The 15,612-nt window shown below is 46.2% G+C and overlaps 1 protein-coding gene across 9 annotated transcripts in view; it reads right to left on the bottom strand.

The window, feature by feature from the left end:
* SCHIP1 (schwannomin interacting protein 1) overlaps positions 1–15,612 on the bottom strand; it is a 381,034-nt gene that overhangs the window by 95,658 nt on the left and 269,764 nt on the right. For 4 of the 9 annotated variants that reach the window (XM_060274433.2, XM_060274435.2, XM_088669141.1 and 1 more), the window contains one exon: positions 6,349–7,089. In XM_060274433.2, the coding sequence (XP_060130416.2) occupies positions 6,349–7,089 (741 nt within the window). Of the gene's footprint in view, positions 1–5,655; positions 6,074–6,348; positions 7,090–7,352; positions 7,634–15,612 lie in introns of those variants that run through there. The other 5 variants (XM_088669142.1, XM_088669143.1, XM_035132875.3 and 2 more) reach the window with 5 other exon arrangements.

Here is a 15,612-nt window from a genome sequence, read left to right as displayed (position 1 = left end):
TACCCATTGTATGGGTGCACTACACCACCAAATCATCGGCGCAGTTGTAGTTCTATACAATCCCTCAGGTGACCATCTGCAAACTACAGTGTTTCCTAAGCGGGTCACAGAGCTCAGAAGTATCAAGAAGCCACGCAGTCCAAAATGCCACCTGGTGGGGGAAATGCTTTGCATCATTTTACATTCCTGGACTACAAGAAACAAAAGCCTTTCAAGCCTCAACCCACATGTCCCAAGGGCAGCTGGTGAAAACAACAACAAAAACAGCCAGCTGGCCAACCCACAGCTCAATTAACATATTTGTGAAATGCCATGGGTGCTGATATCCAGTTGTTGAATCCTACGCAGTTCTGGCAAGCATCAATGAGAAGAACCACATGGGCACACTGAATGGCTTGGTTCATTCCTACACCATTATGTTTCTGGTGTGGGGAGGAACTATGCCACTCACCTGGCCCTGTGTGGTCCTTCTTCTAGACACTGCCAAACTTACCTGAAACAGGACCTTTACAATCTTCAGCTGAGGTCCCTTTGTGTGTTCCAAGTTCATGTTCAGGACACATATAGTTAGAAACCAGTTAACCTGCTGGATTGCCTTGCCACGTGCTGTATATACCCACTCAATCATTTCCTGGTACAGCTTTGGTGCCGCTAACACAGTGGTTTGACCTTACCCCCGGAGGTGCACTCCAATGTCTCCCAAGACAGACGGATGCCAATAATAATAATAATAATAATAATAATAATAATAATAATAATACGCTCAACCAAACCAAGGGTCAAGTCTAACTCTCTTCTCCAGGAGCAGCCAACCCAAGATGTGCAACAGAGCTTCAGGCTGTGGTAAATCAGATAGCATCAAAGTCATGTGTCATCTCACCCACCCACCTCACTCTGTACAAGAAGCCAGAAAACAGTTCCCAGAGACTTCCGTGTGTGCCATCCGAACCATCATGCAGGTTTCATCAGTTTGATGCGAAATGTGGAGCGGTGAGTCAACGGAGCAGTCTCCCTCAGGAGGTTGTGGACCAGGCACTCCCAAACTTCGGCCCTCCAGATGTTCTGGACTACAATTCCCATCATCCCTGACCACTGGGCCTGTTAGCTAGAGATCATGGGAGCTGTAGGCCAAAACATCTGGAGGGCCACAGTTTGGGGATGCCTGCTGTGGACTCTCCTTTCTTGGAGGTTTTAAAGCAGAAGTTGGATGGCCATCTGTTATGGGTGCTTTAGCTGAGTTTCTTGCATTGTAGGGGGTTGGACTAGATGACCCTTAGCATTCCTTCCAACTCTACAATTCTATGATTCTATGTGTTAATCCCCCCAAAAAAGGATTCAGGACAGACAAAACAAAACACTTCTTCACACAGTGCACAGCTAAACTGTGCAATTTGTTGTCATAATAAGGTGTAGTGAAAGCCACTAACACGGATTGCTTTAAAGGAGGATCAATTGCTACTAGCCACAATGGCTATATTCTGCCTCCGCCAACAGAAGCAATTTGCCTCTGAATACCAGTTGCAGGGCATCCCAAGGAGAAGACAGTGCTGTTGCACTCAGATTCTGCTTCTGGGTTTTCCACAGACATCTGGACAGACACTGTGAGAACAGGAAGGTGGCTTAGATGGGCCTTTGGCCTTATTCTGAAGAACATACCGGTAATCCTTCTTGGAAAGGGGGTTTAATCCTAAATAAATGGGGTTAGGATTGCAGCCTTTGCCTCGAGTAACTCCTACCAAATTCAGCTTGGTTTAGTTCTGAGTAGACATGCACAGGATTTTACCTTTTGCGTAACAATCCATGAACATTAATAAAAACAAATAATCAAACCAGCTGAAATAGGAATAATAGAATGGTAGAGTTGGGTGATCTAGTGCAGGCATCCCCAAACTGTGGCCCTCCAGATGTTTCGGCCTACAACTCCCATAATCCCTAGCTAACAGGACCAGTGGTCGGGGAAGATGGGAATTGTAGTCCAAAACATCTGGAGGGCCGAAGTTTGGGGATGCCTGATCTAGTGCAACCTCCTGCAATGCAGGAATATGCAGCTGTTCCATATGGGGGAATGGGGTCAAACCTGCAGCCTTGGTGTTATGAGCACCACGCTCTAACCCAGGCACCCCCAAACTTCGGCCCTCCAGATGTTTTGGACTACAATTCCCATCTTCCCCGACCACTGGTCCTGTTAGCTAGGAATCATGGGAGTTGTAGGCCAAAACATCTGGAGGGCCACAGTTTGGGGGTGCCTGCTCTAACCAGCTGAGCTATCAGGAAGGAGATATATGAGAACAGAGGAAGCCCAGCAGATTTCCACAGGAAAGGTACTGTTATTATTTCAATTTACATCCTGCCCTTCCTTCCTAAAGGAGTCCAAGACAGCCAACACAACAATAACAATATAATTAAACCATTCTAAAACCAGTTGGTACCATCACATTCTCTCAATACAGTGATTTCAGGATTGCCAGGAACCAACCATAGCTGCCAAGTTTTCCCTTTTCTCGCAAGGAAGCCTATTCAGCATAATGGAATTTCCCTTAAAAAAAAGGGAGAACTTGGCAGTTATGGGAACCACATCTTTCTGCCATCAAACTAGGCTAGGCCATTTTGGCCCTACCAACAAAAAGGCCTTGTCTCTTTACATCTGATCACATGTAAAGAGAAGGTGGAAAGCAGAGTGTCAGGTGCTACCGTATCTTGAATTTCAATAAGGTGTGTTTGCAAGGCGCCGTTCTTGAGGCAATTAAAGGCTGCCTCAAAAGTTACTAATTCCCTTCCCCTCCCCCTGCAATCTCAGAGGCCGAGCATCTTCCGGAAGTGCTGTACAAGTGAGTTTACATTTGCATATTTATCCTTGGTGCTTGCAACCTCAGGTAAGAAATTGCATGTCTCAATGACTATCACAGAAGATCTACCTCAGATGGCACTTTCCTATCGCCCCCACTGAAGCTTTTCAACAGGGGAAGCTCACATTTTCTCATTGAGTGATAGCAAGCGATGCCTTAATTTTGCATGTGCCAATGAACCTTTGAATATTCTAGTTTCGGGGCCAATTCTACCACAATAGAGGCGAAAGTATAAAAAGGGTTTTCATGATAAAAAGTGCAGCACTACCACAGAGAGGGGGTGGTGACCCACAACTCTAGGGCTGATTGTTGCCCTTGGCCAAATTTTATGTCACCTTTGGCTTAAGGTACTTCCAAAAGTAATCACTTCAGACCTAAGGCAAGAGTAATCTCTCCTACCCTGGCAATCTCCTGGAGGAAAGGAAGGGGGGGAGACAAATTGAGGTGCCAGAAAGAGAGAGGGGAAAGGAGTATCTCCACTTACTGCTGGTTTGGGCCCTGCTCACAATCAGCATACAGTCCTGCCTGTAAGGGAATGTAGCTCACAAAATATTCCCCATTCCTGACTTCTACAAGTCTAGGCCAGGGGGGTCCTCATACCAAGTGGGCCACAGGAGTACTTCCACCACAGAACCCATCGGGTGCACATGGCCTGGGGGGGGGCATGAGGTCAAAATTTGACACACCCAGCCCTCAGCTTTGCAAAGGAGGCATGAGGCTCTGGCTGGGTCCTAGAGCTGTCCCACCACCTTCCCAAAGCTGGAAATGCTAAATAGGCTTCCGCAAGGAGAGGAGGAGAGGAGAGGACTCTAGGACCCTGTCAGAGCCCTTACTCCTCCTTCCCAAAGCCCAGTGCCTTGCTTATGGATGTAACCAGGATTTTTGTTGGGGGGGGGGCAGCCAAAGTTGTTGAGCAGGCACCCCCAAACTTCGGCCCTCCAGATGTTTTGGACTACAATTCCCATCTTCCCCAACCACTGGTCCTCTTAAGCTAAGGATCATGGGAGTTGTAGGCCAAAACATCTGGAGGATCGCAGTTTGGGGATGCCTGTTGTTGAGCTTCTTTTAGGAGATTGCCCACCAAAGTTGTTGAATTTTCTTGGGGACATCATGGGTAAAAATATCCCCATCATGGGGAGCAAGCTTCCATAGGGGGATAGGCATCTGCTGGGGGGGGGCAGCAGAACCTAAATTAATTGAGTACCAGTACTTTCAATGCTTTCCAATAATTTTGGGATGGGCTACACTCATGGGCAGCATGAGGGCTGTGGGGGGTGTCAGTTGTTGCTGAGGGCCACAAAAAAGGCCACATGTGTTGGACCACCTTGGTCTAGCCTGCCTCTGGAGGTACTTAATTTTTTCCACAGTATCTCCAGTTTGGGGGCCAGAGAGGGCAGTGCTTTCAAATAAGAATTTACCTACATGAAATCTATAGTTGCCTGCACCCTAACACTTTCTGAACTTCTGAATTAGCCAGCACCAAGCACAGTTAAACTTGGAAGTTAGGTCAGGAGAATACAATATAATCAGAGTGTTAAACCTTGCTGGTATTTCATGGAGCTTCTCTTTCAAATATTTACTTGTTCCCACCCTATTTGCTTAGCACCTCCCTTTTAACGCAGGCTCCCTTACAACACAAGCCTCAAACTGATACCTTTTGGTGAATGTGTTCACACGCAGGGATTCCATAAAAATGACAACAAATTGATGCTTCTAGACAGATAATGAAGGCCCTTTTTTGCTGATGGAACCCTGAATTAGGATATCCATCCAATTCTGACTCAGGATACTCAAATCTGAAGTCAGAATAGCTGCCAATATGAATTTATACATGCCTCCCTTCCAATAGCACCTGCTTATCTTAAAGACTGGCTGAAGAGGGGGGGGGGGGAATCAAACACCAAATTAAGCACTCCAGCTCAGGCCACATGACATCTGTCTAAAAGACTTTCCAAGCCTCCATATCTGAATAATTTTTTTGGTTGGTTGGAAGTAGTCTGTTTGCAGAACAACATAGGAAAATCTTGTCCCAGCAGCAAACAAAGCAAGACATTTGAGTCCTGCAGTTCTCTCTGCAGGCAAAACAGTCTCCCTCAAAGCGCATGCAATCTCCAAAACTACAAGGTACTTAAAATGCAGTGTCATCAGCAATGCCGAATCGAAACCTCGCAGTATTTATCATTACAGTGGCAAATGCAAATGTATACAGCTGCAAGATTCGACTTTACACTCGATCTGCTTTTTAAAAAGGTTTTAAAATACAACACAGGAGCTCAAAAGGACATGTTTTATCCCCTGGAATCTAGTAGATATTATTTTCTCCCTCCCCCGCTTTCTAATTAAAAGAAATACACAAGGTATCCAGAAAAAGGACAAGCAAGTAGCAGCTATTAAGAGCAGTGACCGGAGGGGGGGATCTTTCCCAGCAGTTCCATTATATTAAGGGGAAAGGAAGACAACCCCCCTCTTTATTGCCCCTCTCTTACTGAAAGCAGACAATTGCAACCCCCCTGTCTCCTCCCAGTAACCCTGAAGTTACTTATGCTCATGCCCTAAAGTCAAAGTGCATTGCACCCAATTTCCAGAAGGCTATGGATTCTCAAGTCACACCCCAAGGCATATTGTGATGTTAGCATATTCATTAGCTAGGCTCAGCAAAGCATCCTTAATAGGCCAAGGTGCACTTAAAGGGGGGAAAGCAACAACCAGCCAATACCACAAATAACTGCAACTTACTGCTATTTGAAAGGCAGCTGCTCACATACCGGTAGGAAAGGAAACAACAACAATGCATCTAAATAGTACAAACCCTTCTCACTGGGGCAAATCCACACTGGGACATGTACCAGCTTGGCAAGGGTTCCTCCTTATGTTCCACCCCTCCCTTTTTTTCTTCGTTCCTCTCCTTCTCTCTGGATGCCACCCACACTGTCTGGCAGTCTCTGAATGCAGCCAGGTGTCCTTCTGATAAGAAACAGGAAGTAGTGCCAAGCGCCCCCCCCCCCCACACACAGAGGGTCACCTGCCCAACTCCTTCCTATTCCTTAAATCCTCTCTCGGCCAGGTCAGGTCGGAGAGTCAAGCAACTCCTTCCCTTGTTGGAAGAAAGAGACAAGAGGCAATTCCAACCCCTTCTTCCAAAATAAAATAGCTGAGTAAGAAAGCTGTTCTCTTTCTCATAGGCAACACACACATCATGCAGCTTCTCTACAAGCACCACCAGTGGTGACATATTTGGGAGGAGGGGGCCAGGACATGCATCCCAAACCGAGGAGAGCCACAGCTGTCCCTTTTGCAGCAACTGTGTGCAAATTGCCTTCTATGGGAAAGAAAAAAAAGCCAAATCCATCCCTCTCCCAGCGAGGGAAGTGACTCACCGCCTGCTCGACCTAACTAATAATTCCCAATGAAATTAACACTTCCCTTGCCGTTCTCCTCCGCAAAGGCAGAGCCGGGTAGATATAAGGAGACGGGGGAGGTGGGGGGGAGGGCGCCAACTTACGGAAGTGTAGTTGCTCTTCTGGCTCCGGATCTCCTGCTCCTGGAACTGCAGCCCCGCCAGGTGCTTCTCCAGGGCTTCCCAGTCCATGGTGGGCAGCGGGGGCTCCTGCTCTTGCCAAGCCGTGCCCCCTCCTCCTCCCCCCAAGGAGTTCTCCAAAGGGTGGAAGGCTACCAGAGAGCCCCCGTTGCTCAGCCTGCCCATGCCGCCCCCGGGCTGCCCTTTCTGGGGGCGGGGGGCTTTGCTGTAGCCGCCGCCCCCTTTGTGCCCAGTCCTGCGGCTAGAGGGCACCACGTTGGCATTGTGCCGGAGGTCCAGCGGGTGGTGCGGCTGGCGGTGCTGGCGCTGGGGATGCTGAGGAGCCGGGTGGCCGTGGGGAGCCGGGGGTGGCATAGCAGGGGTGGCGGCGGTGATGGTGGGGAGGGCGAGGCGGGCGCTCCTCGCCTCCTCCAGCTCTTGCGCTAAACTCCTCCTGGCAGGGGCGGTTCGGGCACAGCGGCGGGCATCGTCCCTGTCCTCCGCCCACGCATCAGTCACCTTCCTCTGGTACACCTGGAAGTCCTCCGCCCCCTCCTCCTCCTCCTCCTCTTCCTCGTCTTCCTCCTCCGAGTCCTCCAAAGCAGCCAAGTCCAGGCTGGTGGGCGAGGGGGAAGATTTGCATTCCGAGCAAGGGGTCACTTTGCTGGAGCTCGATTCCGAGCTGGAGCGGCTGCTGCAAGGGTCGCTGCCTAGATCCATGCCATCCTAGAGGACAGAGAAAGAGAGCATTAGAAAAGACCGAGCCTAGGTCTTCTTCTTCTCTGCCTTGGCTGCTGCTCTTGGAATAACATCCCCGCCAGGCACAGAAAGAACCAGACACCCGGTTTCCCCCTCTCCCGATGCTGCCAGACTCTTAAAGGGAAAAGCAGGCGAAGGGAATCTTGGGGAGGAGGGGGGGGGGAGGAGAAGCCAACGGGGTGGGTGGGAAAGGGAGATCTCCGACACTTCCCCGAAGTTTCCCACCCCACCTAGGCAGGGCATCCGCTTTGCGAGGAGAGGGCAGGGAGGTCTCCCAAGCAGGGGCGGTCCCTCTTGAGCCCCACCTAACGAAGAGGAAGGGGGCGCGCAGCAGCACCGGCAGCGCTCCGCCTGGAGAGCTCAGGCGCCGGCACCGCCGCCGCCAACAGTTTCCTCCAGCATCGGCCGGGAGTCCCTCCTTGCCCTGCAGCGGCTCCGGAAAGTTCCCGGCTCCCTCGCGCCCACTTGCGAATAGAGAGAGCGAGCTACGCCGGTAGCGCGACTGGGGGGGGGGGAGAGGGGGGAGGGAGTCTGGGAGCCCCACGCAGCCGGCGTAAAACTGGAGGAAAAAAGTGAATGAGACAATACCGGCCCCACACCGCCCCCTACGGTACAGCCGGAGAGATCCTGGCCGAGAAAGAGCAAAAAGCGTGGCCCCGGGAGGCGACCCTAGAGGACCTCTTCCCCCGAATTCTTTTCAGGGGGGGGGGTGACGGGCAGTTATATCCTCTCCTTCACACAGGTAAAAGCAGCAGGGTTTTTTGGAGGGGAGGGGGAGATTTGCACTTCGCAGGGGAAGCATGAGTTTGAATTTGAAATGTGGGGCAGAGCCTCTACTCCACTGCCAGATTGGCACATGGTACCATCAGCCTCCACGGCATCACCATGGATTGGGGTTTGAGTGGGGGGGACGGGACGACGACACACATGACCCATTGGGCTGCAACATGTAAAAGAGGCTGAGAAGCCTGACCCTGTTCCATTTCCCACTCTTGAGCGAATAGTGGAGTGAGATTAATTGGGCACAATGGCTGTTCATCCGAGTTTCTAAAATAATTCACAGCGCAATCTAAGGCGTATTTACTCAGAAATGATGGGGCAATCCTATAGCAAGATCTACTGGAATGAGCAGCTTTAAGATGTAGTGGATCTCCTGCTAAGTTTGTTTAAACCTTCAGCTTTATTCAAAAGCAGTGCGATTGAATTCAATGGGGCTTTCTCTTGAACAAATGGACCGCAGTCTTCTACATAGAAGTAGGCCTCCAGTTCAGTAAGGCTTCCTCCCATTACATTATATTTTATTTTTTTCATGTTGATATTTTTTTAATTAAGGGTTTTTCATAATACAATAAAGTCCAGGGTTTGTACATTTTAGTAAAAATGCCAAATTATTTTTTGCATTGACCAAGCTTCCTTGGTCAAGGTTTTAGCAAGCCACAGAAAGCCCTCGACGCTTCACAGGTGTTAGCTCCTCATTGCAAAGATAAATGGAAAAAAGTAGCCTGCGAAAGTTGTTTTTAAATATACAAATCAATTTTTAACACACCTATCCAGAACTCTAGGCATCTTGCCAGGTTTTTATTTTTTTAAAGTAAATCCATAGCATAAGAAAAATGCCACCATATAACCTGGCACTCATAATAATAAAGCACTTCAAACAAGTCAATACAGGGGAAACATTTCAACTTCTTCCAAAATAATGATAACAGTGGATAAATAAATAAATAAAATCCCAGGAAGAGGGAAAAAATGTCACATTCATATATTCTCACAATGAAGCCAAAGTTCTTCCCCCTCTCCACAATCCCTCTTTCCTTGCAAAACAGCCTGAGGAAATGGATGAGCTTTGCAACATGCCCAGAAGGTCAACAGATTCAGACTTCTTATAAATCAAGACAAGTCGCACCAAAGACATCTTTGTTGATTCACAAAACAGCTGTATAACTCAGAAACAAGTCCCAACAGGTAAACAAACTTGTAACATTCAGGAGCTTACAGATAAAACCTTTGATCTCCATCAGAAACTAGCTAGTAGTCACTACTAGACTATTTTCACAAACTCCGTAAGAGGAGGTCATTGTAAGCAATAGAAATGCGATACAGCTTCTATAGACCATGATGGTCAGTGCAATGCACAACCTTAGCATAAAAATGTACTTTTTTTTTTAAAGGTATATTTTTCAGTATACTGTACTGACATAAAAATGTTGCTCCCAAATAGTAATACTGTTTTGCTTGGAATTTAAAACCTCAGTATGCACAGACCTAGTTCTGGGGAAACCCAGCCAGATGGGAAGGGTATAAATAATAAACTGTTGTTGTTGTTTGTTGTTGTTGTTAAATAGCAGCATTTTGTACTCAGATGGGGACATCTACTATGCTGCAAATCTATAGATGTTTACTTAGGAGTGATCCCACATTGAATACAGTGGGATTGACTTTTTAGTAAACATACTAGATTGCATTGTTTGCTTCAAAAATAGGTGTACCCAATATATTTTATGTGTATCCTGCCTTTTTCCAATCAGGGAAACGAAGGGGGTGTATAGGTAAATTTCCCAGGTGATTCCCCTATCTAGGCATTGGCCAGAACTAGATTTGCCTGGCTTTTGCAAAGTTGTCTTATCCTGTACCTTCAGCCCATGCCCAACTTAAATAGCGGAAAGATATAGATTAGCATCTTCAAAAGCAACAAACTAACTAGTTATATCTTAAATGGTTAGCTAAAATGTATAAAGCAAAATCAAATGCATGCTGGAAATGGAAAGAGAAAGAGGGCATCTTCTATCATATGTGGTGAAGTAGTAAAAGAATTTTGGGAGAGGATATATAATGAATTGGGGGAAAATGTTTAAAATAACATTTTCTAAGAAACCAGAAAGCTTTTTCTTTTGGGAATTGTAGGTGTCAAAATTCCAAGTGACCAAGAAGACACTATGTATGTGACTACTGCTGCCCGGACACTATTAGCCCAGAGATGGAAAGAAGGTAAGGGAAGAATGGCAGATTAAACTGGTGGACTATGCAGAAATGGCAAAACTGACCGGAAGAATTAGGAATCAGGAAAACCAAAATTTCAATAAGGAATGGGGAAAATACATAATTTATTTTTAAAAAATCATTGTAAACTGTTAGGGAAAAATCTGGGTGCGAGGCTGCTCTGCCACCCAGCTCGTCAGGCATGAGCCCGCGGTCCACTGCGGAATGAAAATGAAGGAGTCCAGCCACCATCCGGAGCAAACAGCAAGGTTTATTACTGCGCAGCAGGTTCAAGCCAAGACTGAACACTGAGAACAGGGTTACACGAACTTTTAAAACTTCCCACCTGAATCCCATAATGCATTTCAAAAGCGTCATTCCTACATCACTGTTACATAGCTAAATGTCAGAAAAGGGGAGGTACATACAATATTAACATTCTGGTAAACAAGATTAACATAAGGGTAATGGTTCAGGGCAAAAGTAAATCTGTGATAAGTACCAGGAGGAACTTCTTGAGTATCCACAGAGAAAGAACAATAAGGTCCTGGCTTTGCATCGACTGTCACCTGGGTGGGTCTGGTGATGGGATTTGTTGTTGTTGTTGTTTAGTCGTGTCCGACTTTTCGTGACCCCATGGACCATAGCACGCCAGGCACTCCTGTCTTGCACTGCCTCCCGCAGTTTGGTCAAACTCATGTTCGTAGCTTCGAGAACACTGTCCAACCATCTTGTCCTCTGTCGTCCCCTTCTCCTAGTGCCCTCAATCTTTCCCAACATCAGGGTCTTTTCCAAGGATTCTTCTCTTCTCATGAGGTGGCCAAAGTATTGGAGCCTCAGCTTCACGATCTGTCCTTCCAGGGAGCACTCAGGGCTGATTTCCTTAAGAATGGATAGGTTTGATCTTCTTGCAGTCCATGGGACTCTCAAGAGTCTCCTCCAGCACCATAATTCAAAAGCATCAATTTTTCAGCGATCAGCCTTCTTTATGGTCCAGCTCCCACTTCCATACATCACTACTGGGAAAACCATAGCTTTAACTAAACGGACCTTTGTCGGCAAGGTGATGTCTCTGCTTTTTAAGATGCTGTCTAGGTTTGTCATTGCTTTTCTCTTAAGAAGCAGGCGTCCTTTAATTTCGTGACTGCTGTCACCATCTGCAGTGATCAAGGAGCCCAATGGGATTAGGCTTGGCCAAAAATCAGCTCAGCAAAGTGCCTCTGGGCACTTCCTGGAGTCCCTTTTCAAGGGCAAAATAGTGTTGGAATGGGGAAACTGGAGTTGATTATATATTATTTTTAAAACTAGGTAACTTCCCTGAGCTGTCAAGTCGAAAGGATACATGTATGCATAATATTTATAATAAAGATGCCCCCCCCCGTGAATTCCCTAACATAAACAATTAAAATTGTTGGTAGGATTGGAATGATACTTGTAGTTTAAAGCTGGACTATGGTTTTATTGAAGATTTAATAGAATTGGATTAACAGAGAAGATGCAGGAGAAAAAGGACCCACAAAAGGGGAGGAGGGAAGTCCAAGGGGATTTATGGATATTGTCTTATTGGCTCTCTTTGTGGCTGTTTGTAAATCAGAAAACCCAAAAATAAACTTTTTTAAAATAAAAAAAAATCTTAAATGGTTGCATCTTGATTACATCTACCATCAAAATATTGGCTACAAATATTTATAGCTGAATGGTGCATCACATCCTGGAAATACAGCTGATAATTTCTGACAAGTCCATCAGAGACAGCTTCTGCTTTGCACTGCTCATGAACACAGTTTGGATCTGGTGTACTCTACACTGGCTTAACTTAACTTCTTATAATTAGGACTGCTCCCTTAACTTACTTTCAGGAAAAAAATTATAGGACTGCTGCCTAAAGAGAGCTGTTTTAAAGGCTGGTTTAGCATAATGGCTAACAGGGCCGGCCCTACGACCAGGCTGGGAGGCGCAGGGCACCAGGGCGCCCGCCCGCTGCAGAGCTGTGCCCGCCCACCTGCTGCGCTGTGTGCTGTGCCCGCCCGCACAGCTCTGCCCGCCCACCGCGCTGGGAAACGGGGCAGGGCGGGGGCGCCGGAGGGATCCGTCGCACCAGGACGCCAAATATACTTAAGATGGCCCTGATGGCTAACAGCATATATCAGTGCTTATTTACTCAGAAGGAAGTAGCCCAAACAATCATTTGGGCACACACTTTTTAATTTTACAACATATATCTGTGCACTGAGAGTGTTGCTGCTGCATCCCCCTTAAGGCAGGCCACAACCAGTTCTCTGGTAAATGTGCTTAGGACTGCATGGTGGTTCAAAAATGGTGGCAAAAGGTTCTTGTACACTCACAGCCACACCAGAGGAAGAGAAGGAAGGTGGGAATGTATGAGCAGAGGCTTCTTCATGTAACGCTAAACCCAGACCCTCCAAGTGTCCCTATTTTCCAGGGATGTCCCTGATTTAGAGAAGCCACCCCAGTTTCTGATTTGATCCCGGAATGTCCCACTTTTCCTTAGGATGTCCCTATTTTCATTGGAGAAATGTTGGAGGGCATGGAGGTATCCAACCCCTGAGCTGCCTGAAGACAATCCTGTATAGGGAAGGTTTTTAAAAAAATGTTTAATGTTTTATTGTGGTTTTTATATATGTTGGAAGGTGCCCAGAGCGGCTGGGGCAACCCAGTAAGATGTGTGGGGTATACAGTAAATAGTAAAATTATCACTATGGAATGGGACATCCCTATTTTCATTGGAGAAATGTCGGAGGGTATGTAAACCATTGCTAGTACATACAATAATAATAATAAATATGTGTGAACTTGGTTTGCCCACCTGATGGAAACTCTAGCTCAAATGGTCCTCAATTGTAAAATGCATGATGATCTCCGCCAACAATTCCTAGACCAGCTATGTATCCCAATATGGAAACCGGAGACAGAGGTTATACGCTTCCTATTACAGGGGAGAGATCAGGAGCTCACCAAGACAGTAGCTAAATTCCTCAATTTGATCTTTTGCCGCCGAAGTACATTACAGGAACCTGCCCTTGTTGGAGACCCACAGAGGTCCCTCTTCCCTTTGGCAAGTGACTGTACTGATGATATGGCGACGAGATTGTACTGGCCTATTTACTTTGAATGTTTGTAAGTGATGCCAATAAAGGTTTTGATACTAAGTACTGAAATGTGCAATATGAGGACTAAATATTAATATTATTGCTATCAAACATTTCTGAAAAATATATTCATGGTTTTGAAAAAAACCAATTAAAATACAAAGAAGTAACCCACTCAATTTCCCATGCTACAACGGATATTGGGGTGTTTTTTTTAACGCAGACTCCCTTCACAAGCCAGTGGAGGATAGTATCTTTAGATCGCCTGTAGTTTTCAAGAGTAGGCTTTGAATGAATTATAAATCCAGGGATACTGAGTGCCAGCTGCACCAGAAGGTGTATATTAATATAGGTAAAGGTAAAGGTAAAGGGACCCCTGACCATTAGGTCCAGTCGTGACCGACTCTGGGGTTGCGCGCTCATCTCGCATTATTGGCCAAGGGAGCCGGCGTACAGCTTCCAGGTCATGTGGCCAGCATGACAAAGCAGCTTCTGGTGAACCAGAGCAGCACACAGAAACGCCGTTTACCTTCCCGCTATAGCGGTTCCTATTTATCTACTTGCATTTTGATGTGCTTTCGAACTGCTAGGTTGGCAGGAGCTGGGACCAAGCAATGGGAGCTCACCCCGTCACAGGGATTCGAACCGCCGACCTTCTGATCAGCAAGCCCTAGGCTCAGTGGTTTAGCCCACAGCGCCACCTGGGTCCGAACTGCTAGGTTGGCAGGAGCTGGGACCAAGCAACGGGAGCTCACCCCGTCACAGGGATTCGAACCGCCGACCTTCTGATCAGCAAGCCCTAGGCTCAGTGGTTTACCCACAGCGCCACCGTACATCCACATAATTATCAGTTTGCACTAACTTGGTGATTTAGCCATTTTTTTTCTTAATTGCAACTAATTACCAGTAGCCTCTAAATAATATCTTGGTTAAAAAGCTAATCTGTTTTATTATATCCTGGTTCACTGAAGCCAGCTCTATAATACAAATTTGAGGCCTTCAAAGAACAGTGTTACAAAGGAAGGCTTTCCATAGCATCGACTTAATCATCTTTCCGTTTCAGCAACACTTTCAAATTTTAATTTGCAGAAATGAAAAGGATGTGTGTTAACAGGCAGAGCTTGGAAAGTTTATAATACTGATATTTATCTTTGAAATAATCGAAGTTCATTATGGGCTGTTAGAATTGGATTGTTGCGAGAACTTCTTGGATAGCCAAGGGATGTTTCTGAATGCAATCTAAAGCATGAACTATACTAGCACTCAGACCTCAGTGCCTGTCCCAGGCAAACCTGGTCCTTAATGGGAGATCCAGAAAGTTTTCCTGAAAAAGAGAAAGGAGGCTGTGAGGTAGAGAAGTGGAAGGCAGATTTGTGTGCTGCTTTTCCTATTTGTCTTGACGTTGGCATCCAAGGACAGCAGTTTTAGACAGGGGCACAGGCCTTCTGAGCGCCTACCTCTTTTATGGTCCTATAAAGTCAAACGATTTCATGACACTGCAGCTCAAAAATCATTTGGAGAACATTATGCTAGTAATTACATGATCCTCAGTAGCTGTTTATAACATGTTAAGCAATTAATGGCTATCAGCACACATTTATGGGCTCTGGGAACCAGCTTAGCTGCAATTTGTGTCCTGCAGTTTAGAGGGTGTTATTTTATTTCTCAGTGTTCTGTTCCTAGACTCATGGTAGATTAAAAGAAAAAGAAAAGCCTGCTTACTGTGTCTAGAATGCAAAGTTAAAAATATAGTAAACATAACCCTCAAAGTCCTCAATAACTGAATGCTAAAATAAATATATTATACAGTGCCATAGTACTTGGGAAATCATGAAAGCCATCAGTTTGCATTTCTCTTTAAAATAATAATACATCCCTAGCTCTTTAGCAGTACCAGAATAGAGAAAGTGGGTTTCAGATATTTCCCTATCACCCACACTTGTTCATCTTGTCCTTCCAAATTTGGTCCAAATTACTATGAAATACCTTCCAAAGTTTCTACCCCAACTTTAGACCCTCCCCCCAAAAGGGAGAGACAAATTCTTTCATTCTCCTGAATTCCATTCAATACATCTCATGCCATACAAGGTAAGCAAGCATGCAAACTGGGTGCAATATAAACCTCCCTGGTTATGTAAGCCGTTATCTGTGGGCCAAACATGGGCAGAATCGAAGGCCTGGTAGAACAAAGCTTCTAATCCCTTAGTACTCCTTTGGAAGAGGAAAGAAGATACACATGTGCTCAGGAATGGGGCCCTGCTGACATACAGGAAGGGGGTGAGGAAGCATGACCACTACAAAGCTGCTCAACCGGTACCCATCTATTGCTTACACAATACCCTATCTTGCTCAGCACTGTGACTCTTCGGATGTTATTGGACTACAACTCCCATCAGCCCAA

Source organism: Zootoca vivipara, chromosome 5 (genome assembly GCF_965207765.1).
Source record: "Zootoca vivipara chromosome 5, rZooViv2.hap1.1, whole genome shotgun sequence".
Lineage (NCBI taxonomy): Eukaryota > Metazoa > Chordata > Lepidosauria > Squamata > Lacertidae > Zootoca > Zootoca vivipara.
The sequence above is the reverse complement of the archived record's forward strand: the minus strand, read 5'-3'. Positions and strand labels throughout refer to the sequence as shown.